The 26,979-nt window shown below is 54.1% G+C and overlaps 1 protein-coding gene across 2 annotated transcripts in view; it reads left to right on the plus strand.

Annotated features, from left to right (window-relative positions):
* Window positions 1-26,979, plus strand: part of LOC141054901 (uncharacterized) — a 95,043-nt gene that overhangs the window by 52,135 nt on the left and 15,929 nt on the right. For both annotated transcript variants that reach the window (XM_073551799.1, XM_073551800.1), the window contains one exon: window positions 25,793-25,916. In XM_073551799.1, the coding sequence (XP_073407900.1) occupies window positions 25,793-25,916 (124 nt within the window). The remainder of the gene's footprint in view (window positions 1-25,792; window positions 25,917-26,979) is intronic.

The following is a 26,979-nucleotide window of genomic DNA, read 5'->3' on the forward strand; positions in this document are numbered from 1 at the left end:
GAGAGGTGACTGCTGGTACATTATACAGGATGGCACTGGAGGATTCTGGGTGATGAGCGGAGAGGAGACTGATGGGACATTATACAGGACGGCACTGGAGGATTCTGGGTGATGAGCGGAGAGGTGACTGCTGGGACATTATACAGGACGGCACTGGAGGATTCTGGGTGATGAGCGGAGAGGAGACTGCTGGGACATTATACAGGACTGCACTGGAGGATTCTGGGTGATGAGCGGAGAGGTGACTGCTGGGACATTATACAGGACGGCACTGGCGGATTCTGGGGGATGAGCGGAGAGGTGACTGCTGGGACATTATACAGGACGGCACTGGAGGATTCTGGGTGATGAGCGGAGAGGTGACTGCTGGGACATTATACAGGACGGCACTGGAGGATTCTGGGTGATGAGCAGAGAGGTGACTGCTGGGACATTATACAGGACCGCACTGGAGGATTCTGGGTGATGAGAGGAGAGGTGACTGCTGGTACATTATACAGGATGGCACTGGAGGATTCTGGGTGATGAGCGGAGAGGAGACTGATGGGACATTATACAGGACGGCACTGGAGGATTCTGGGTGATGAGCGGAGAGGTGACTGCTGGGACATTATACAGGACGGCACTGGAGGATTCTGGGTGATGAGCGGAGAGGAGACTGCTGGGACATTATACAGGACTACACTGGAGGATTCTGGGTGATGAGCGGAGAGGTGACTCCTGGGACATTATACAGGACGGCACTGGCGGATTCTGGGGGATGAGCGGAGAGGTGACTGCTGGGACATTATACAGGACGGCACTGGAGGATTCTGGGTGATGAGCGGAGAGGTGACTGCTGGGACATTATACAGGACTGCACTGGAGGATTCTGGGTGATGAGCGGAGAGGTGACTGCTGGGACATTATACAGGACGGCACTGGCGGATTCTGGGGGATGAGCGGAGAGGTGACTGCTGGGACATTATACAGGACGTCACTGGCGGATTCTGGGTGATGAGCGGAGAGGTGACTGCTGGGACATTATACAGGACGGCACTGGAGGATTCTGGGTGATGAGCAGAGAGGTGACTGCTGGGACATTATACAGGACGGTACTGGAGGATTCTGGGTGATGAGCGGAGAGGTGACTGCTGGGACATTATACAGGACTGGAGGATTCTGGGTGATGAGCGGAGAGGTGACTGCTGGGACATTATACAGGACGGCTCTGGAGGATTCTAGGTAATGAGCGGAGAGGTGACTGCTGGGACATTATACAGGACGGTACTGGAGGATTCTGGGTGATGAGCGGAGAGGTGACTGCTGGGACATTATACAGGACTGGAGGATTCTGGGTGATGAGCGGAGAGGTGACTGCTGGGACATTATACAGGACGGCACTGGAGGATTCTGGGTGATGAGCAGAGAGGTGACTGCTGGGACATTATACAGGACGGCACTGGAGGATTCTGGGTGATGAGCGGAGAGGTGACTGCTGGGACATTATACAGGACGGCACTGGAGGATTCTGGGTGATGAGCGGAGAGGTGACTGCTGGGACATTATACAGGACTGGAGGATTCTGGGTGATGAGCGGAGAGGTGACTGCTGGGACATTATACAGGACGGCACTGGAGGATTCTGGGTGATGAGCGGAGAGGTGACTGCTGGGACATTATACAGGACTGGAGGATTCTGGGTGATGAGCGGAGAGGTGACTGCTGGGACATTATACAGGACGGCTCTGGAGGATTCTGGGTGATGAGCGGAGAGGTGACTGCTGGGACATTATACAGGACGGTACTGGAGGATTCTGGGTGATGAGCGGTGAGGTGACTGCTGGGACATTATACAGGACTGGAGGATTCTGGGAGATGAGCGGAGAGGTGACTGCTGGGACATTATACAGGACGGCACTGGAGGATTCTGGGTGATGAGCGGAGAGGTGACTGCTGGGACATTATACAGGAGAGCACTGGAGGATTCTGGGTGATGAGCTGAGAGGTGACTGCTGGGACATTATACAGGACTGGAGGATTCTGGGTGATGAGCGGAGAGGTGACTGCTGGGACATTATACAGGACGACACTGAAGGATTCTGGGTGATGAGCGGAGAGTTGACTGCTGGGACATTATACAGGACGACTCTGAAGGATTCTGGGTGATGAGCGGAGAGGTGACTGCTGGGACATTATACAGAACGACACTGGAGGATTCTGGGTGATGAGCGGAGAGGTGACTGCTGGGACATTATACAGGACGGCACTGGAGGATTCTGGGTGATGGGCGGAGAGGTGACTGCTGGGACATTATACAGGAGAGCACTGGAGGATTCTGGGTGATGAGCGGAGAGGTGACTGCTGGGACATTATACAGGACTGGAGGATTCTGGGTGATGAGCGGAGAGATGACTGCTGGGACATTATACAGGATGGCACTGGAGGATTCTGGGTGATGAGCGGAGAGGATACTGATGGGACATTATACAGGACGACACTGGAGGATTCTGGGTGATGAGCGGAGAGGTGACTGATGGGACATTATACAGGACGGCACTGGAGGATTCTGGGTGATGAGCGGAGAGATGACTGCTGGGACATTATACAGAACGACACTGGAGGATTCTGGGTGATGAGCGGAGAGGTGACTGCTGGGACATTATACAGGACGGCACTGGAGGATTCTGGGTGATGGGCGGAGAGGTGACTGCTGGGACATTATACAGGAGAGCACTGGAGGATTCTGGGTGATGAGCGGAGAGGTGACTGCTGGGACATTATACAGGACTGGAGGATTCTGGGTGATGAGCGGAGAGGTGACTGCTGGGACATTATACAGGACGGCACTGGAGGATTCTGGGTGATGAGCGGAGAGGTGACTGCTGGGACATTATACAGGATGGCACTGGAGGATTCTGGGTGATGAGCGGAGAGGTGACTGCTGGGACGTTATACAGGACTGCACTGGAGGATTCTGGGTGATGAGCGGAGAGGAGACTGCTGGGACATTATACAGGAAGGCACTGAAGGATTCTGGGTGATGAGCGGAGAGGTGACTGCTGGGACATTATACAGGACGACTCTGAAGGATTCTGGGTGATGAGCGGAGAGGTGACTGCTGGGACATTATACAGAACGACACTGGAGGATTCTGGGTGATGAGTGGAGAGGTGACTGCTGGGACATTATACAGGACTGGAGGATTCTGGGTGATGAGCGGAGAGGTGACTGCTGGGACATTATACAGGACGACACTGAAGGATTCTGGGTGATGAGCGGAGAGGTGACTGCTGGGACATTATACAGGACGACTCTGAAGGATTCTGGGTGATGAGCGGAGAGGTGACTGCTGGGACATACAGAACGACACTGGAGGATTCTGGGTGATGAGTGGAGAGGTGACTGCTGGGACATTATACAGGACGACACTGGAGGATTCTGGGTGATGAGCGGAGAGGTGACTGCTGGGACATTATACAGGACGGCACTGGAGGATTCTGGGTGATGAGCGGAGAGATGACTGCTGGGACATTATACAGGATGGCACTGGAGGATTCTGGGTGATGAGCGGAGAGGATACTGATGGGACATTATACAGGACGACACTGGAGGATTCTGGGTGATGAGCGGAGAGGTGACTGATGGGACATTATACAGGACGGCACTGGAGGATTCTGGGTGATGAGCGGAGAGATGACTGCTGGGACATTATACAGGATGGCACTGGAGGATTCTGGGTGATGAGCGGAGAGGAGACTGATGGGACATTATACAGGACGACACTGGAGGATTCTGGGTGATGAGCGGAGAGGTGACTGATGGGACATTATACAGGACGGCACTGGAGGATTCTGGGTGATGAGCGGAGAGATGACTGCTGGGACATTATACAGAATGGCACTGGAGGATTCTGGGTGATGAGCGGAGAGGAGACTGATGGGACATTATACAGGACGGCACTGGAGGATTCTGGGTGATGAGCGGAGAGGTGACTGCTGGGACATTATACAGGACGGCACTGGAGGATTCTGGGTGATGAGCGGAGAGGAGACTGCTGGGACTTTATACAGGACGGCACTGGAGGATTCTGGGTGATGAGCGGAGAGGTGACTGCTGGGACATTATACAGGACGACACTGAAGGATTCTGGGTGATGAGCGGAGAGGTGACTGCTGGGACATTATACAGGACGACATTGAAGGATTCTGGGTGTTGAGCGGAGAGGAGACTGCTGGGACATTATACAGGACGACACTGGAGGATTCTGGGTGATGAGCGGAGAGGTGACTGCTGGGACATTATACAGGACGGCACTGGAGGATTCTGGGTGATGAGCGGAGAGGTGACTGCTGGGACATTATACAGGACGGCACTGGAGGATTCTGGGTGATGAGCGGAGAGGTGACTGCTGGGACATTATACAGGACGGCACTGGAGGATTCTGGGTGATGAGCGGAGAGGTGACTGCTGGGACATTATACAGGACAACACTGGAGGATTCTGGGTGATAAGCGGAGAGGAGACTGCTGGGACATTATACAGGACGGCACTGGAGGATTCTGGGTGATGAGCGAAGAGGTGACTGCTGGGACATTATGCAGGACGGCACTGGAGGATTCTGGGTGATGAGCGGAGAGGTGACTGCTGGGACATTATACAGGACGGCACTGGAGGATTCTGGGTGATGAGAGGAGAGGTGACTGCTGGGACATTATGCAGGACGACACTGGAGGATTCTGGGTGATGAGCGGAGAGGTGACTGCTGGGACATTATACAGGAGGGCACTGGAGGATTCTGGGTGATGAGCGGAGAGGTGACTGCTGGGACATTATACAGGACGACACTGGAGGATTCTGGGTGATGAGCGGAGAGGTGACTGCTGGGACATTATGCAGGACGACACTGGAGGATTCTGGGTGATGAGAGGAGAGGTGACTGCTGGGACATTATACAGGACGACACTGGAGGATTCTGGGTGATGACCGGAGAGGTGACTGCTGGGACATTATGCAGGAGGGCACTGGAGGATTCTGGGTGATGAGCGGAGAGGTGACTGCTGGGACATTATACAGGACGACACTGGAGGATTCTGGGTGATGACCGGAGAGGTGACTGCTGGGACATTATACAGGACGACACTGGAGGATTCTGGGTGATGAGCGGAGAGGTGACTGCTGGGACATTATGCAGGACGACTCTGGAGGATTCTGGGTGATGAGCGGAGAGGTGACTGCTGGGACATTATACAGGACGACACTGGAGGATTCTGGGTGATGAGAGGAGAGGTGACTGCTGGGACATTATACAGGACGGCACTGGAGGATTCTGGGTGATGAGCGGAGAGGTGACTGCTGGGACATTATACAGGACGACACTGGAGGATTCTGGGTGATGAGAGGAGAGGTGACTGCTGGGACATTATACAGGATGGCACTGGAGGATTCTGGGTGATGAGCGGAGAGGTGACTGCTGGGACATTATACAGGACGGCACTGGAGGATTCTGGGTGATGAGCGGAGAGGTGACTGCTGGGACATTATACAGGACGACACTGGAGGATTCTGAGTGATGAGCGGAGAGGTGACTGCTGGGACATTATACAGGACGGCACTGGAGGATTCTCGGAGATGAGCGGAGAGGTGACTGCTGGGACATTATACAGGACGACACTGGAGGATTCTGGGGGATGAGCGGAGAGGTGACTGCTGGGACATTATGCAGGACGACACTGGAGGATTCTGGGTGATGCGCGGAGAGGTGACTGCTGGGACATTATACAGGACGGCACTGGAGGATTCTGGGTGATGAGCGGAGAGGTGACTGCTGGGACATTATACAGGACGGCACTGGAGGATTCTGGGTGATGAGCGGAGAGGTGACTGCTGGGACATTATACAGGAAGGCACTGGAGGATTCTGGGTGATGAGTGGAGAGGTGACTGCTGGGACATTATACAGGACGACACTGGAGGATTCTGGGTGATGAGTGGAGAGGTGACTGCTGGGACATTATACAGGATGGCACTGGAGGATTCTGGGTGATGAGCGGAGAGGTGACTGCTGGGACATTATACAGGACGGCACTGGAGGATTCTGTGTGATGAGCGGAGAGGTGACTGCTGGGACATTATACAGGACGGCACTGGAGGATTCTGGGTGATGAGAGGAGAGGTGACTGCTGGGACATTATACAGGACGGCACTGGAGGATTCTGGGTGATGAGCGGAGAGGTGACTGCTGGGACATTATACAGGACGGCACTGGAGGATTCTGGGTGATGAGCGGAGAGGTGACTGCTGGGACATTATACTGGACGGCACTGGAGGATTCTGGGTGATGAGCGGAGAGGTGACTGCTGGGACATTATACAGGACGGCCCTGGAGGATTCTGGGTGATGGGCGGAGAGGTGAGTGCTGGGACATTATACAGGACGGCACTGGAGGATTCTGGGTGATGGGCGGAGAGGTGACTGCTGGGACATTATACAGGACAGCACTGGAGGATTCTGGGTGATGAGCGGAGAGGTGACTGCTGGGACATTATACAGGACGGCCCTGGAGGATTCTTGGTGATGGGCGGAGAGGTGACTGCTGGGACATTATACAGGACGGCACTGGAGGATTCTGGGTGATGAGGGGAGAGGTGACTGCTGGGACATTATACAGGACGGCACTGGAGGATTCTGGGTGATGAGTGGAGAGGTGACTGCTGGGACATTATACAGGAGGGCACTGGAGGATTCTTGGTGATGGGCGGAGAGGTGACTGCTGGGACATTATACAGGAGGGCACTGGAGGATTCTGGGTGATGAGGGGAGAGGTGACTGCTGGGACATTATACAGGACGGCACTGGAGGATTCTGGGTGATGGGTGGAGAGGTGACTGCTGGGACATTATACAGGACGGCACTGGAGAATTCTGGGTGATGGGCGGAGAGGTGACTGCTGGGACATTATACAGGACAGCACTGGAGGATTCTGGGTGATGAGTGGAGAGGAGACTGCTGGGACATTATACAGGACGGCCCTGGAGGATTCTGGGTGATGAGCGGAGAGGTGACTGCTGGGACATTATACAGGAGGGCACTGGAGGATTCTTGGTGATGGGCGGAGAGGTGACTGCTGGGACATTATACAGGAGGGCACTGGAGGATTCTGGGTGATGAGGGGAGAGGTGACTGCTAGGACATTATACAGGACGGCCCTGGAGGATTCTTGGTGATGGGTGGAGAGGTGACTGCTGGGACATTATACAGGACGGCACTGGAGAATTCTGGGTGATGGGCGGAGAGGTGACTGCTGGGACATTATACAGGACAGCACTGGAGGATTCTGGGTGATGAGTGGAGAGGAGACTGCTGGGACATTATACAGGACGGCCCTGGAGGATTCTGGGTGATGAGCGGAGAGGTGACTGCTGGGACATTATACAGGACAGCCCTGGAGGATTCTGTGTGATGAGCGGAGAGGTGACTGCTGAGACATTATACAGGACGGCCCTGGAGGATTCTGGGTGATGGGCAGAGAGGTGACTGCTGGGACATTATACAGGACGGCACTGGAGAATTCTGGGTGATGGGCGGAGAGGTGACTGCTGGGACATTATACAGGACGGCACTGGAGGATTCTGGGTGATGTGCGGATAGGTGACTGCTGGGACATTATACAGGACGGCACTGGAGGATTCTGGGTGATGAGCGGAGAGGTGACTGCTGGGACATTATACAGGACGGCACTGGAGGATTCTGGGTGATGAGCGGAGAGGAGACTGCTGGGACATTATACAGGACGGCACTGGGGGATTCTGGGTGATGAGCGGAGAGGTGACTGCTGGGACATTATACAGGACGGCACTGGAGGATTCTGGGTGATGGGCGGAGAGGTGACTGCTGGGACATTATACAGGACGGCACTGGAGGATTCTGGGTGATGAGCGGAGAGGTGACTGCTGGGACATTATACAGGACTGCTCTGGAGGATTCTGGGTGATGGGCGGAGAGGTGACTGCTGGGACATACAGGACGGCACTGGAGGATTCTGGGTGATGGGCGGAGAGGTGACTGCTGGGACATTATACAGGACGGCACTGGAGGATTCTGGGTGATGAGCGGAGAGGTGACTGCTGGGACATTATACAGGACGGCACTGGAGGATTCTGGGTGATGGGCGGAGAGGTGACTGCTGGGACATACAGGACGGCACTGGAGGATTCTGGGTGATGAGCGGAGAGGTGACTGCTGGTACATTATACGGGATGGCACTGGAGGATTCTGGGTGATGAGCGGAGAGGTGACTGCTGGGACATTATACAGGACGGCACTGGAGGATTCTGGGTGATGAGCGGAGAGGTGACTGCTGGGACATTATACAGGACAGCTCTGGAGGATTCTGGGTGATGAGAGGAGAGGTGACTGCTGGTACATTATACAGGATGGCACTGGAGGATTCTGGGTGATGAGCGGAGAGGAGACTGATGGGACATTATACAGGACGGCACTGGAGGATTCTGGGTGATGAGCGGAGAGGAGACTGATGGGACATTATACAGGACGGCACTGGAGGATTCTGGGTGATGAGCGGAGAGGTGACTGCTGGGACATTATACAGGACGGCACTGGAGGATTCTGGGTGATGAGAGGAGAGGTGACTGCTGGTACATTATACAGGATGGCACTGGAGGATTCTGGGTGATGAGCGGAGAGGAGACTGATGGGACATTGTACAGGACGGCACTGGAGGATTCTGGGTGATGAGCGGAGAGGTGACTGCTGGGACATTATACAGGACGGCACTGGAGGATTCTGGGTGATGAGCGGAGAGGAGACTGCTGGGACATTATACAGGACTGCACTGGAGGATTCTGGGTGATGAGCGGAGAGGTGACTGCTGGGACATTATACAGGACGGCACTGGAGGATTCTGGGGGATGAGCGGAGAGGTGACTGCTGGGACATTATACAGGACGGCACTGGAGGATTCTGGGTGATGAGCGGAGAGGTGACTGCTGGGACATTATACAGGACGGCACTGGAGGATTCTGGGTGATGAGCAGAGAGGTGACTGCTGGGACATTATACAGGACGGCACTGGAGGATTCTGGGTGATGAGAGGAGAGGTGACTGCTGGTACATTATACAGGATGGCACTGGAGGATTCTGTGTGATGAGCGGAGAGGAGACTGATGGGACATTATACAGGACGGCACTGGAGGATTCTGGGTGATGAGCGGAGAGGTGACTGCTGGGACATTATACAGGACGGCACTGGAGGATTCTGGGTGATGAGCGGAGAGGAGACTGCTGGGACATTATACAGGACTGCACTGGAGGATTCTGGGTGATGAGCGGAGAGGTGACTGCTGGGACATTATAGAGGACGGCACTGGCGGATTCTGGGGGATGAGCGGAGAGGTGACTGCTGCGACATTATACAGGACTGCACTGGAGGATTCTGGGTGATGAGCGGAGAGGTGACTCCTGGGACATTATACAGGACGGCACTGGAGGATTCTGAGTGATGAGCGGAGAGGTGACTGCTGGGACAGTATAGAGGACGGCACTGGCGGATTCTGGGTGATGAGCGGAGAGGAGACTGCTGGGACATTATACAGGACTGCACTGGAGGATTCTGGGTGATGAGCGGAGAGGTGACTGCTGGGACATTATAGAGGACGGCACTGGAGGATTCTGGGTGATGAGCGGAGAGGAGACTGCTGGGACATTATACAGGACTGCACTGGAGGATTCTGGGTGATGAGCGGAGAGGTGACTCCTGGGACATTATACAGGACGGCACTGGCGGATTCTGGGGGATGAGCGGAGAGGTGACTGCTGGGACATTATACAGGACGGCACTGGAGGATTCTGGGTGATGAGCGGAGAGGTGACTGCTGGGACATTATACAGGACGGCACTGGAGGATTCTGGGTGATGAGCGGAGAGGAGACTGCTGGGACATTATACAGGACTGCACTGGAGGATTCTGGGTGATGAGCGGAGAGGTGACTGCTGGGACATTATACAGGACGGCACTGGAGGATTCTGGGTGATGAGCAGAGAGGTGACTGCTGGGACATTATACAGGACGGTACTGGAGGATTCTGGGGGATGAGCGGAGAGGTGACTGCTGGGACATTATACATGACGGCACTGGCGGATTCTGGGTGATGAGCAGAGAGGTGACTGCTGGGACATTATACAGGACGGCACTGGAGGATTCTGGGGGATGAGCGGAGAGGTGACTGCTGGGACATTATACAGGACGGCACTGGCGGATTCTGGGTGATGAGCGGAGAGGTGACTGCTGGGACATTATACAGGACGGCACTGGAGGATTCTGGGTGATGAGCAGAGAGGTGACTGCTGGGACATTATACAGGACGGTACTGGAGGATTCTGGGTGATGAGCGGAGAGGTGACTGCTGGGACATTATACAGGACTGGAGGATTCTGGGTGATGAGCGGAGAGGTGACTGCTGGGACATTATACAGGACGGCTCTGGAGGATTCTGGGTGATGAGCGGAGAGGTGACTGCTGGGACATTATACAGGACGGTACTGGAGGATTCTGGGTGATGAGCGGAGAGGTGACTGCTGGGACATTATACAGGACTGGAGGATTCTGGGTGATGAGCGGAGAGGTGACTGCTGGGACATTATACAGGACGGCTCTGGAGGATTCTGGGTGATGAGCGGAGAGGTGACTGCTGGGACATTATACAGGACGGTACTGGAGGATTCTGGGTGATGAGCAGAGAGGTGACTGCTGGGACATTATACAGGACGGTACTGGAGGATTCTGGGTGATGAGCGGAGAGGTGACTGCTGGGACATTATACAGGACTGGAGGATTCTGGGTGATGAGCGGAGAGGTGACTGCTGGGACATTATACAGGACGGCACTGGAGGATTCTGGGTGATGAGCAGAGAGGTGACTGCTGGGACATTATACAGGACGGTACTGGAGGATTCTGGGTGATGAGCGGAGAGGTGACTGCTGGGACATTATACAGGACTGGAGGATTCTGGGTGATGAGCGGAGAGGTGACTGCTGGGACATTATACAGGACGGCTCTGGAGGATTCTGGGTGATGAGCGGAGAGGTGACTGCTGGGACATTATACAGGACGGTACTGGAGGATTCTGGGTGATGAGCGGAGAGGTGACTGCTGGGACATTATACAGGACTGGAGGATTCTGGGAGATGAGCGGAGAGGTGACTGCTGGGACATTATACAGGACGGCACTGGAGGATTCTGGGTGATGAGCGGAGAGGTGACTGCTGGGACATTATACAGGAGAGCACTGGAGGATTCTGGGTGATGAGCGGAGAGGTGACTGCTGGGACATTATACAGGAGAGCACTGGAGGATTCTGGGTGATGAGCGGAGAGGTGACTGCTGGGACATTATACAGGACTGGAGGATTCTGGGTGATGAGCGGAGAGGTGACTGCTGGGACATTATACAGGACGACACTGAAGGATTCTGGGTGATGAGCGGAGAGGTGACTGCTGGGACATTATACAGGACGACTCTGAAGGATTCTGGGTGGTGAGCGGAGAGGTGACTGCTGGGACATTATACAGAACGACACTGGAGGATTCTGGGTGATGAGCGGAGAGGTGACTGCTGGGACATTATACAGGATGGCACTGAAGGATTCTGGGTGATGAGCGGAGAGGTGACTGCTGGGACATTATACAGGACTGGAGGATTCTGGGTGATGAGTGGAGAGGTGACTGCTGGGACATTATACAGGACTGGAGGATTCTGGGTGATGAGCGGAGAGGTGACTGCTGGGACATTATACAGGACGACACTGAAGGATTCTGGGTGATGAGCGGAGAGGTGACTGCTGGGACGTTATACAGGACGACTCTGAAGGATTCTGGGTGATGAGCGGAGAGGTGACTGCTGGGACATACAGAACGACACTGGAGGATTCTGGGTGATGAGTGGAGAGGTGACTGCTGGGACATTATACAGGACGACACTGGAGGATTCTGGGTGATGAGCGGAGAGGTGACTGCTGGGACATTATACAGGACGTCACTGGAGGATTCTGGGTGATGAGCGGAGAGATGACTGCTGGGACATTATACAGGATGGCACTGGAGGATTCTGGGTGATGAGCGGAGAGGATACTGATGGGACATTATACAGGATGACACTGGAGGATTCTGGGTGATGAGCGGAGAGGTGACTGATGGGACATTATACAGGACGGCACTGGAGGATTCTGGGTGATGAGCGGAGAGATGACTGCTGGGACATTATACAGGATGGCACTGGAGGATTCTGGGTGATGAGCGGAGAGGAGACTGATGGGACATTATACAGGACGACACTGGAGGATTCTGGGTGATGAGCGGAGAGGTGACTGATGGGACATTATACAGGACGGCACTGGAGGATTCTGGGTGATGAGCGGAGAGATGACTGCTGGGACATTATACAGAATGGCACTGGAGGATTCTGGTTGATGAGCGGAGAGGTGACTGCTGGGACATTATACAGGACGGCACTGGAGGATTCTGGGTGATGAGCGGAGAGGAGACTGCTGGGACATTATACAGGAGGGCACCGGAGGATTCTGGGTGATGAGCGGAGAGGTGACTGCTGGGACATTATACAGGACGACACTGAAGGATTCTGGGTGATGAGCGGAGAGGTGACTGCTGGGACATTATACAGGACGGCACTGGAGGATTCTGGGTGATGAGCGGAGAGGAGACTGCTGGGACATTATACAGGACGGCACTGGAGGATTCTGGGTGATGAGCGGAGAGGTGACTGCTGGGACATTATACAGGACGACACTGAAGGATTCTGGGTGATGAGCGGAGAGGTGACTGCTGGGACATTATACAGGACGGCACTGGAGGATTCTGGGTGTTGAGCGGAGACAAGACTGCTGGGACATTATACAGGACGACACTGGAGGATTCTGGGTGATGAGCGGAGAGGTGACTGCTGGGACATTATACAGGACGGCACTGGAGGATTCTGGGTGATGAGCGGAGAGGTGACTGCTGGGACATTATACAGGACGGCACTGGAGGATTCTGGGTGATGAGCGGAGAGGTGACTGCTGGGACATTATACAGGACGACACTGGAGGATTCTGGGTGATAAGCGGAGAGGAGACTGCTGGGACATTATACAGGACGGCACTGGAGGATTCTGGGTGATGAGCGAAGAGGTGACTGCTGGGACATTATGCAGGACGGCACTGGAGGATTCTGGGTGATGAGCGGAGAGGTGACTGCTGGGACATTATACAGGACGGCACTGGAGGATTCTGGGTGATGAGAGGAGAGGTGACTGCTGGGACATTATGCAGGACGACACTGGAGGATTCTGGGTGATGAGCGGAGAGGTGACTGCTGGGACATTATACAGGACGACACTGGAGGATTCTGGGTGATGAGCGGAGAGGTGACTGCTGGGACATTATGCAGGACGACACTGGAGGATTCTGGGTGATGAGAGGAGAGGTGACTGCTGGGACATTATACAGGACGACACTGGAGGATTCTGGGTGATGAGCGGAGAGGTGACTGCTGGGACATTATACAGGACGAAACTGGAGGATTCTGGATGATGAGCGGAGAGGAGACTGCTGGGACATTATACAGGACGACACTGGAGGATTCTGGATGATGAGCGGAGAGGTGACTGCTGGGACATTATACAGGACGACACTGGAGGATTCTGGGTGATGAGAGGAGAGGTGACTGCTGGGACATTATACAGGACGGCACTGGAGGATTCTGGGTGATGAGCGGAGAGGTGACTGCTGGGACATTATACAGGACGACACTGGAGGATTCTGGGCGATGAGAGGAGAGGTGACTGCTGGGACATTATACAGGACGACACTGGAGGATTCTGGGTGATGAGCGGAGAGGAGACTGCTGGGACATTATACAGGACGACACTGGAGGATTCTGGGTGATGAGTGGAGAGATGACTGCTGGGATATTATACAGGACGGCACTGGAGGATTCTGGGTGAAGAGCAGAGAGGTGACTGCTGGGATATTATACAGGACGACACTGGAGGATTCTGGGTGATGAGCGGAGAGGTGACTGCTGGGACATTATACAGGACGGCACTGGAGGATTCTGGGTGATGAGAGGAGAGGTGACTGCTGGGACATTATACAGGACGGCACTGGAGGATTCTGGGTGAAGAGCAGAGAGGTGACTGCTGAGACATTATACAGGACGGCACTGGAGGATTCTGGGTGAATAGCAGAGAGGTGACTGCTGGGACATTATACAGGAAGGCACTGGAGGATTCTGGGTGATGAGCGGAGAGGTGACTGCTGGGACATTATACAGGACGGCACTGGAGGATTCTGGGTGCTGAGTGGAGAGGTGACTGCTGGGACATTATACAGGACAGCACTGGAGGATTCTGGGTGATGAGCGGAGAGGTGACTGCTGGGACATTATACAGGACGGCTCTGGAGGATTCTGGGTGATGAGCGGAGAGGTGACTGCTGGGACATTATGCAGGACGACACTGGAGGATTCTAGGTGATGAGCGGAGAGGTGACTGCTGGGACATTATACAGGACGGCACTGGAGGATTCTGGGTGATGAGCGGAGAGGTGACTGCTGGGACATTATACAGGACGGCACTGCAGGATTCTGGGTGATGAGCGGAGAGGTGACTGCTGGGACATTATACAGGACGGCACTGGAGGATTCTGGGTGATGAGCGGAGAGGTGACTGCTGGGACATTATACAGGACGGCACTGGAGGATTCTGGGTGATGAGCGGAGAGGTGATTGCTGGGACATTATACAGGACGGCACTGGAGGATTCTGGGTGATGAGCGGAGAGGTGACTGCTGGGACATTATACAGGACGGCACTGGAGGATTCTGGGTGATGAGCGGAGAGGTGACTGCTGGGACATTATACAGGACAGCACTGGAGGATTCTGGGTGATGAGCGGAGAGGTGACTGCTGGGACATTATACAGGACGGCTCTGGAGGATTCTGGGTGATGAGCGGAGAGGTGACTGCTGGGACATTATGCAGGACGACACTGGAGGATTCTGGGTGATGAGCGGAGAGGTGACTGCTGGGACATTATACAGGACGGCACTGGAGGATTCTGGGTGATGAGCGGAGAGGTGACTGCTGGGACATTATTCAGGACGGCACTGAAGGATTCTGGGTGATGAGCGGAGAGGTGACTGCTGGGACATTATACAGGACGGCACTGGAGGATTCTGGGTGATGAGCGGAGAGGTGACTGCTGGGACATTATACAGGACGGCACTGGAGGATTCTGGGTGATGAGCGGAGAGGTGACTGCTGGGACATTATACAGGACGGCTCTGGAGGATTCTGGGTCATGAGGGGAGAGGTGACTGCTGGGACATTATACAGGACGGCACTGGAGGATTCTGGGTGATGAGCGGAGAGGTGACTGCTGGGACATTATACAGGACGGCACTGGAGGATTCTGGGTGATGAGCAGAGAGGTGACTGCTGGGACATTATACAGGACGGCTCTGGAGGATTCTGGGTGATGAGCAGAGAGATGACTGCTGGAACATTATACAGGACGGCACTGGAGGATTCTGGGTGATGAGAGGAGAGGTGACTGCTGGGACATTATACAGGACGGCTCTGGAGGATTCTGGGTGATGAGCGGAGAGGTGACTGCTGGGACATTATACAGGACGGCACTGGAGGATTCTGGGTGATGAGCGGAGAGGTGACTGCTGGGACATTATGCAGGACGACACAGGAGGATTCTGGGTGATGAGAGGAGAGGTGACTGCTGGGACATTATACAGGACGGCACTGGAGGATTCTGGGTGATGAGCGGAGAGGTGACTGTTGGGACATTATACAGGACGGCTCTGGAGGATTCTGGGTGATGAGAGGAGAGGTGACTGCTGGGACATTATACAGGACGGCACTGGAGGATTCTGAGTGATGAGCGGAGAGGTGACTGCTGGGACTTTATACAGGATGGCACTGGAGGATTCTGGGTGATGAGAGGAGAGGTGACTTGGGACATTATACAGGACGGCACTGGAGGATTCTGGGTGATGAGCAGAGAGGTGACTGCTGGGACATTATACAGGACGGCACTGGAGGATTCTGGGTGATGAGAGGAGAGGTGACTGCTGGGACATTATACAGGACGGCACTGGAGGATTCTGGGTGATGAGCGGAGAGGTGACTGCTGGGACATTATACAGGACGGCACTGGAGGATTCTGGGTGATGAGCGGAGAGGTGACTGCTGGGACATTATGCAGGACGACACAGGAGGATTCTGGGTGATGAGAGGAGAGGTGACTGCTGGGACATTATACAGGACGGCACTGGAGGATTCTGGGTGATGAGCGGAGAGGTGACTGTTGGGACATTATACAGGACGGCTCTGGAGGATTCTGGGTGATGAGAGGAGAGGTGACTGTTGGGACATTATACAGGACGGCTCTGGAGGATTCTGGGTGATGAGCGGAGAGGTGACTGCTGGGACATTATGCAGGACGACACTGGAGGATTCTGGGTGATGAGCGGAGAGGTGACTGCTGGGACATTATACAGGACGACACTGGAGGATTCTGGGTGATGAGCGGAGAGGAGACTGCTGGGACATTATACAGGACGACACTGGAGGATTCTGGGTGATGAGAGGAGAGGTGACTGCTGGGACATTATACAGGACGGCACTGGAGGATTCTGGGTGATGAGCGGAGAGGTGACTGCTGGGACACTATACAGGACGGCACTGGAGGATTCTGGGTGATGAGCGGAGAGGAGACTGCTGGGACATTATACAGGACGACACTGGAGGATTCTGGGTGATGAGAGGAGAGGTGACTGCTGGGACATTATACAGGACGGCACTGGAGGATTCTGGGTGATGAGCGGAGAGGTGACTGCTGGGACATTATACAGGACGGCACTGGAGGATTCTGGGTGATGAGGGGAGAGGTGACTGCTGGGACATTATACAGGACGGCACTGGAGGATTCTGGGTGATGAGCGGATAGGTGACTGCTGGGACATTATACAGGACGACACTGGAGGATTCTGGGTGATGAGCGGAGAGGTGACTGCTGGGACATTATACAGGACGACACTGGAGGATTCTGGGTGATGAGCGGAGAGGTGACTGCTGGGACATTATACAGGACGACACTGGAGGATTCTGGGTGATGAGCGGAGAGGTGACTGCTGGGACATTATACAGGACGACACTGAAGGATTCTTGGTGATGAGCGGAGAGCTGACTGCTGGGACATTATACAGGACGACATTGAAGGATTCTGGGTGTTGAGCGGAGAGGTGACTGCTGGGACATTATACAGGACGGCACTGGAGGATTCTGGGTGATGAGCGGAGAGGTGACTGCTGGGACATTATACAGGACGGCACTGGAGGATTCTGAGTGATGAGCGGAGAGGTGACTGCTGGGACATTATACAGGAAGGCACTGGAGGATTCTGGGTGATGAGCGGAGAGGTGACTGCTGGGACATTATACAGGACGACACTGGAGGATTCTGGGTGATGAGCGGAGAGGTGACTGCTGGGACATTATACAGGACGGCACTGGAGGATTCTGGGTGATGAGCGGAGAGGTGACTGCTGGGACATTATACAGGACGGCACTGGAGGATTCTGGGTGATGAGCGGAGAGGTGACTGCTGGGACATTATACAGGACGGCACTGGAGGATTCTGGGTGATAAGCGGAGAGGAGACTGCTGGGACATTATACAGGACGGCACTGGAGGATTCTGGGTGATGAGCGAAGAGGTGACTGCTGGGACATTATGCAGGACGGCACTGGAGGATTCTGGGTGATGAGCGGAGAGGTGACTGCTGGGACATTATACAGGACGGCACTGGAGGATTCTGGGTGATGAGAGGAGAGGTGACTGCTGGGACATTATGCAGGACGACACTGGAGGATTCTGGGTGATGAGCGGAGAGGTGACTGCTGGGACATTATACAGGACGACACTGGAGGATTCTGGGTGATGAGCGGAGAGGTGACTGCTGGGACATTATGCAGGACGACACTGGAGGATTCTGGGTGATGAGAGGAGAGGTGACTGCTGGGACATTATACAGGACGACACTGGAGGATTCTGGGTGATGAGCGGAGAGGTGACTGCTGGGACATTATGCAGGACGACACTGGAGGATTCTGGGTGATGAGCGGAGAGGTGACTGCTGGGACATTATACAGGACAACACTGGAGGATTCTGGGTGATGAGAGGAGAGGTGACTGCTGGGACATTATACAGGACGGCACTGGAGGATTCTGGGTGATGAGCGGAGAGGTGACTGCTGGGACATTATACAGGACGACACTGGAGGATTCTGGGTGATGAGAGGAGAGGTGACTGCTGGGACATTATACAGGACGACACTGGAGGATTCTGGGTGATGAGCGGAGAGGAGACTGCTGGGACATTATACAGGACGACACTGGAGGATTCTGGGTGATGAGCGGAGAGGTGACTGCTGGGATATTATACAGGACGGCACTGGAGGATTCTGGGTGAAGAGCAGAGAGGTGACTGCTGGGATATTATACAGGACGACACTGGAGGATTCTGGGTGATGAGCGGAGAGGTGACTGCTGGGACATTATACAGGACGGCACTGGAGGATTCTGGGTGAAGAGCAGAGAGGTGACTGCTGGGATATTATACAGGACGACACTGGAGGATTCTGGGTGATGAGCGGAGAGGTGACTGCTGGGACATTATACAGGACGGCACTGGAGGATTCTGGGTGAAGAGCAGAGAGGTGACTGCTGAGACATTATACAGGACGGCACTGGAGGATTCTGGGTGAATAGCAGAGAGGTGACTGCTGGGACATTATACAGGACGGCACTGGAGGATTCTGGGTGATGAGCGGAGAGGTGACTGCTGGGACATTATACAGGATGGCACTGGAGGATTCTGGGTGCTGAGTGGAGAGGTGACTGCTGGGACATTATACAGGACAGCACTGGAGGATTCTGGGTGATGAGCGGAGAGGTGACTGCTGGGACATTATACAGGACGGCACTGGAGGATTCTGGGTGATGAGCGGAGAGGTGACTGCTGGGACATTATACAGGACGGCACTGCAGGATTCTGGGTGATGAGCGGAGAGGTGACTGCTGGGACATTATACAGGACAGCACTGGAGGATTCTGGATGATGAGCGGAGAGGTGACTGCTGGGACATTATACAGGACGGCACTGGAGGATTCTGGGTGATGAGCGGAGAGGTGACTGCTGGGACATTATACAGGACGACACTGGAGGATTCTGGGTGATGAGCGGAGAGGTGACTGCTGGGACATTATACAGGACGGTACTGGAGGATTCTGGGTGATGAGCGGAGAGGTGACTGCTGGGACATTATACAGGACGGTACTGGAGGATTCTGGGTGATGAGCGGAGAGGTGACTGCTGGGACATTATACAGGACGACACTGGAGGATTCTGGGTGATGAGAGGAGAGGTGACTGCTGGGACATTATACAGGAGGGCACTGGAGGATTCTGGGTGATGAGCGGAGAGGTGACTGCTGGGACATTATACAGGACGACACTGGAGGATTCTGGGTGATGAGAGGAGAGGTGACTGCTGGGACATTATACAGGAGGGCACTGGAGGATTCTGGGTGATGAGCGGAGAGGTGACTGCTGGGACATTATACAGGACGGCACTGGAGGATTCTGGGTGATGAGCGGAGAGGTGACTGCTGGGACATTATACAGGACGACACTGGAGGATTCTAGGTGATGAGCGGAGAGGTGACTGCTGGGACATTATACAGGAGGGCACTGGAGGATTCTGGGTGATGAGCGGAGAGGTGACTGCTGGGACATTATACAGGACGACACTGGAGGATTCTGGGTGATGAGCGGAGAGGTGACTGCTGGGACATTATACAGGACGGCACTGGAGGATTCTGGGTGATGAGCGGAGAGGTGACTGCTGGGACATTATACAGGACGGCACTGGAGGATTCTGGGTGATGAGCGGAGAGGTGACTGCTGGGACATTATACTGGACGACACTGGAGGATTCTGGGTGTTGAGAGGAGAGGTGACTGCTGGGACATTATACAGGACGACACTGGAGGATTCTGGGTGATGAGCGGAGAGGTGACTGCTGGGACATTATACAGGACGACACTGGAGGATTCTGGGTGATGAGAGGAGAGGTGACTGCTGGGACATTATACAGGACAACACTGGAGGATTCTGGGTGATGAGCGGAGAGGTGACTGCTGGGACATTATGCAGGACGACACTGGAGGATTCTGGGTGATGAGCGGAGAGGTGACTGCTGGGTCATTATACAGGACGGCACTGGAGGATTCTGGGTGATGAGAGGAGAGGTGACTGCTGGGACATTATACAGGACGACACTGGAGGATTCTGGGTGATGAGCGGAGAGGTGACTGCTGGGACATTATACAGGACGACACTGGAGGATTCTGGGTGATGAGAGGAGAGGTGACTGCTGGGACATTATACAGGCCGACACTGGAGGATTCTGGGTTATGAGAGGAGAGGTGACTGCTGGGACATTATGCAGGACGACACTGGAGGATTCTGGGTGATGAGCGGAGAGGTAACTGCTGGGACATTATACAGGACGGCACTGGAGGATTCTGGGTGATGAGCGGAGAGGTGACTGCTGGGACATTATACAGCACTGGAGGATTCTGGGTGATGAGCGGAGAGGTCACTGCTGGGACATTATACAGGACGGCACTGGAGGATTCTGGGTGATGAGCGGAGAGGAGACTGCTGGGACATTATACAGCACTGGAGGATTCTGGGTGATGAGCGGAGAGGTCACTGCTGGGACATTATACAGGACGACACTGGAGGATTCTGGGTGATGAGCGGAGAGGTGACTGCTGGGACATTATGCAGGACGACACTGGAGGATTCTGGGTGATGAGAGGAGAGGTGACTGCTGGGACATTATACAGGACGACACTGGAGGATTCTGGGTGATGAGCGGAGAGGTGACTGCTGGGACATTATGCAGGACGACACTGGAGGATTCTGGGTGATGAGCGGAGAGGTGACTGCTGGGACATTATACAGGACGACACTGGAGGATTCTGGGTGATGAGAGGAGAGGTGACTGCTGGGACATTATACAGGACGGCACTGGAGGATTCTGGGTGATGAGCGGAGAGGTGACTGCTGGGACATTATACAGGACGACACTGGAGGATTCTGGGTGATGAGAGGAGAGGTGACTGCTGGGACATTATACAGGACGACACTGGAGGATTCTGGGTGATGAGCGGAGAGGAGACTGCTGGGACATTATACAGGACGACACTGGAGGATTCTGGGTGATGAGCGGAGAGATGACTGCTGGGATATTATACAGGACGGCACTGGAGGATTCTGGGTGAAGAGCAGAGAGGTGACTGCTGGGATATTATACAGGACGACACTGGAGGATTCTGGGTGATGAGCGGAGAGGTGACTGCTGGGACATTATACAGGACGGCACTGGAGGATTCTGGGTGAAGAGCAGAGAGGTGACTGCTGAGACATTATACAGGACGGCACTGGAGGATTCTGGGTGAATAGCAGAGAGGTGACTGCTGGGACATTATACAGGACGGCACTGGAGGATTCTGGGTGATGAGCGGAGAGGTGACTGCTGGGACATTATACAGGATGGCACTGGAGGATTCTGGGTGCTGAGTGGAGAGGTGACTGCTGGGACATTATACAGGACAGCACTGGAGGATTCTGGGTGATGAGCGGAGAGGTGACTGCTGGGACATTATGCAGGACGACACTGGAGGATTCTGGGTGATGAGCGGAGAGGTGACTGCTGGGACATTATACAGGACGGCACTGGAGGATTCTGGGTGATGAGCGGAGAGGTGACTGCTGGGACATTATACAGGACGGCACTGCAGGATTCTGGGTGATGAGCGGAGAGGTGACTGCTGGGACATTATACAGGACGGCACTGGAGGATTCTGGGTGATGAGCGGAGAGGTGACTGCTGGGACATTATACAGGACGGCACTGCAGGATTCTGGGTGATGAGCGGAGAGGTGACTGCTGGGACATTATACAGGACAGCACTGGAGGATTCTGGGTGATGAGCGGAGAGGTGACTGCTGGGACATTATACAGGAGGGCACTGGAGGATTCTGGGTGATGAGCGGAGAGGTGACTGCTGGGACATTATACAGGACGACACTGGAGGATTCTGGGTGATGTGCGGAGAGGTGACTGCTGGGACATTATACAGGACGACACTGGAGGATTCTGGGTGATGAGAGGAGAGGTGACTGCTGGGACATTATACAGGAGGGCACTGGAGGATTCTGGGTGATGAGCGGAGAGGTGACTGCTGGGACATTATACAGGACGACACTGGAGGATTCTGGGTGATGAGAGGAGAGGTGACTGTTGGGACATTATACAGGACGGCACTGGAGGATTCTGGGTGATGAGCGGAGAGGAGACTGCTGGGACATTATACAGGACGACACTGGAGGATTCTGGGTGATGAGAGGAGAGGTGACTGCTGGGACATTATACAGGAGGGCACTGGAGGATTCTGGGTGATGAGCGGAGAGGTGACTGCTGGGACATTATACAGGACGGCACTGGAGGATTCTGGGTGATGAGCGGAGAGGTGACTGCTGGGACATTATACAGGACGACACTGGAGGATTCTAGGTGATGAGCGGAGAGGTGACTGCTGGGACATTATACAGGAGGGCACTGGAGGATTCTGGGTGATGAGCGGAGAGGTGACTGCTGGGACATTATACAGGACGACACTGGAGGATTCTGGGTGATGAGCGGAGAGGTGACTGCTGGGACATTATACAGGATGGCACTGGAGGATTCTGGGTGATGAGCGGAGAGGTGACTGCTGGGACATTATACAGGACGGCACTGGAGGATTCTGGGTGATGAGCGGAGAGGTGACTGCTGGGACATTATACTGGACGACACTGGAGGATTCTGGGTGTTGAGAGGAGAGGTGACTGCTGGGACATTATACAGGACGACACTGGAGGATTCTGGGTGATGAGCGGAGAGGTGACTGCTGGGACATTATACAGGACGACACTGGAGGATTCTGGGTGATGAGAGGAGAGGTGACTGCTGGGACATTATACAGGACAACACTGGAGGATTCTGGGTGATGAGCGGAGAGGTGACTGCTGGGTCATTATACAGGACGGCACTGGAGGATTCTGGGTGATGAGAGGAGAGGTGACTGCTGGGACATTATGCAGGACGACACTGGAGGATTCTGGGTGATGAGCGGAGAGGTGACTGCTGGGTCATTATACAGGACGGCACTGGAGGATTCTGGGTGATGAGAGGAGAGGTGACTGCTGGGACATTATACAGGACGACACTGGAGGATTCTGGGTGATGAGCGGAGAGGTGACTGCTGGGACATTATACAGGACGACACTGGAGGATTCTGGGTGATGAGAGGAGAGGTGACTGCTGGGACATTATACAGGCCGACACTGGAGGATTCTGGGTGATGAGAGGAGAGGTGACTGCTGGGACATTATGCAGGACGACACTGGAGGATTCTGGGTGATGAGCGGAGAGGTAACTGCTGGGACATTATACAGGACGGCACTGGAGGATTCTGGGTGATGAGCGGAGAGGTGACTGCTGGGACATTATACAGCACTGGAGGATTCTGGGTGATGAGCGGAGAGGTCACTGCTGGGACATTATACAGGACGGCACTGGAGGATTCTGGGTGATGAGCGGAGAGGAGACTGCTGGGACATTATACAGCACTGGAGGATTCTGGGTGATGAGCGAAGAGGTCACTGCTGGGACATTATACAGGACGGCACTGGAGGATTCTGGGTGATGAGCGGAGAGGTGACTGCTGGGACATTATACAGGACGACACTGGAGGATTCTGGATGATGAGAGGAGAGGTGACTGCTTGGACATTATACAGGACGGCACTCTAGGATTCTGGGTGATGAGCGGAGAGGAGACTGCTGGGACATTATGCAGGACGGCACTGGAGGATTCTGGGTGATGAGCGGAGAGGAGACTGCTGGGACATTATACAGGACGGCACTGGAGGATTCTGGGTGATGACCGGAGAGGTGACTGCTGGTATATTATACAGGACGGAACTGGAGGATTCTGGGTGATGAGCGGAGAGGTGACTGCTGGGACATTATACAGGACGGCACTCTAGGATTCTGGGTGATGAGCGGAGAGGTGACTGCTGGGACATTATACAGGACGGCACTGGAGGATTCTGGGTGATGAGAGGAGAGGTGACTGCTGGGACATTATACAGGACGGCACTGGGGGATTCTGGGTGATGACCGGAGAGGTGACTGCTGGTATATTATACAGGACGGCACTGGAGGATTCTGGGTGATGAGCGGAGAGGAGACTGCTGGGACATTATACAGGACGGCACTGGAGGATTCTGGGTGATGACCGGAGAGGTGACTGCTGGTATATTATACAGGACGGAACTGGAGGATTCTGGGTGATGAGCGGAGAGGTGACTGCTGGGACATTATACAGGACGGCACTCTAGGATTCTGGGTGATGAGCGGAGAGGTGACTGCTGGGACATTATACAGGACGGCACTGGAGGATTCTGGGTGATGAGAGGAGAGGTGACTGCTGGTATATTATACAGGACGGAACTGGAGGATTCTGGGTGATGAGCGGAGAGGTGACTGCTGGGACATTATACAGGACGGCACTCTAGGATTCTGGGTGATGAGCGGAGAGGTGACTGCTGGGACATTATACAGGACGGCACTGGAGGATTCTGGGTGATGACCGGAGAGGTGACTGCTGGTATATTATACAGGACGGAACTGGAGGATTCTGGGTGATGAGCGGAGAGGTGACTGCTGGGACATTATACAGGACGGCACTCTAGGATTCTGGGTGATGAGCGGAGAGGTGGCTGCTGGGACATTATACAGGACGGCACTGGAGGATTCTGGGTGATGAGAGGAGAGGTGACTGCTGGGACATTATACAGGACGGCACTCTAGGATTCTGGGTGATGAGTGGAGAGGTGACTGCTGGGACATTATACAGGACGGCACTGGAGGATTCTGGGTGATGAGCGGAGAGGTGACTGCTGGGACATTATACAGGACGGCACTGGAGGATTCTGGGTGATGAGCGGAGAGGTGACTGCTGGGACATTATACAGGACGGCACTGGAGGATTCTGGGTGATGAGCGGAGAGGTGACTGCTGGGACATTATACAGGACGGCACTGGAGGATTCTGGGTGATGAGCGGAGAGGTGACTGCTGGGACATTATACAGGACGGCACTGGAGGATTCTGGGTGATGAGCGGAGAGGAGACTGCTGGGACATTATACAGGACGGCACTCTAGGATTCTGGGTGATGAGTGGAGAGGTGACTGCTGGTATATTATACAGGACGGCACTGGAGGATTCTGGGTGATGGGCGGAGAGGTGACTGCTGGGACATTATACAGGACGGCACTGGAGGATTCTGGGTGATGAGCGGAGAGGTGACTGCTGGGACATTATACAGGACGGCACTGGAGGATTCTGGGTGATGAGCGGAGAGGAGACTGCTGGGACATTATACAGGACGGCACTGGAGGATTCTGGGTGATGAGCGGAGAGGTGACTGCTGGTACATTATACAGGACGGCACTGGAGGATTCTGGGTGATGAGCGGAGAGGTGACTGCTGGGACATTATACAGCACTGGAGGATTCTGGGTGATGACGGTGTCGTTGTTGTCAGGTTCCTATAAGGTGTCAGGACGTCGCTGTCTATCTCTCCATGGAGGAGTGGGAGTATCTAGAAGGACACCAGGATCGGTACCAGGCCGTGATGATGGAGGAGCGCCGGCCTCTTACACCACGAGGTGAGCAGCGAGGCTCCTTGTTGGCTCCGGTGGATGTGATGACGTCTCTCCGGCGTCCTCCTATAACAGATGAGTTTTCTCCAGACTTCCTCTGGTTTTCTCTACATTTTCTCCGTCTGACAACAGCTTTCATTTCCTGATTATTTTCTTCTGATCTGTGAGTCGCGGTTTCTCTGCTGTCGTCTCGTCTTCATCAGTCTTGAGTCTTCGTTCTCGGCGGCTTGTTTCAGAATCTTTCTCCTTCCTTAGAGCATCGGTCACATTTTCTCTGCAGATGTCTCGTCCTTCTGTCCGTTCTCTCCTGTGAGTTCTTTCAGTCTCTAAGTCTGTTGTGGATTGTTACTCAGCAGAGTCGGGGTTAATTTATTGGTGATTTTTCCCCCTAATTCGCTGTTGCTCGTCCAGCCCTCAGAATCGGTGCAGGGTCAATGTCGTCATCAGTCGTGGTCGGCGTCCGGCTCCTCCCTCTTGGCTGACACTTGTGTGCCCCATGTGAAATAACATATGTAAATTTCCTCTCCCCAGATACAGAGGACGGGGTCTCTAGCGCCTCCTATAGGACGCAGCAATTCTGGAAATCAATATCAATGTTTCAACCTCTTCCTGATGGGGCAAATTTCCATTTTTGCATTGTTTTCTTCCCTTCTACCTTAAGACATAACAATTTTATTTTCCATCCACAGACGTTTGAGATCTTGTGTTTTTTTTGCTTCATGAATTTTTATTTTTCCGTATAATGTGCTGAAAAACAGGAAAAACAATTCCAGATGAGGTGAAACGAGTAATAAAAAAAAATAATTTCCAGATTTATATTTTGGGTTTTGTTTCTTGACATTTTTTGGGCGGTAAGAATGACGTCGCTGCAACTTTCCAGGTCAGTTACGGTGAAACCAATTTTGTGAGGTTTTTTTATAATATATTTCTGGATTATAATATCAGCCCTTTCCCTGAGACCGATCACTTTATCTGCCGTTATCGGCGCTGTGTGACGGCTTCTCCTCTTGAATGGCGCGCTGACCTTTTATTGGTACCTTTTTTGTGATCTTTTGAACGTTGTGTTTTT

This window comes from Dendrobates tinctorius, unplaced genomic scaffold, assembly GCF_039654945.1.
Source record: "Dendrobates tinctorius isolate UK_male_01 unplaced genomic scaffold, ASM3965494v1 ptg000180l, whole genome shotgun sequence".
Taxonomy (NCBI): Eukaryota; Metazoa; Chordata; class Amphibia; order Anura; family Dendrobatidae; genus Dendrobates; species Dendrobates tinctorius.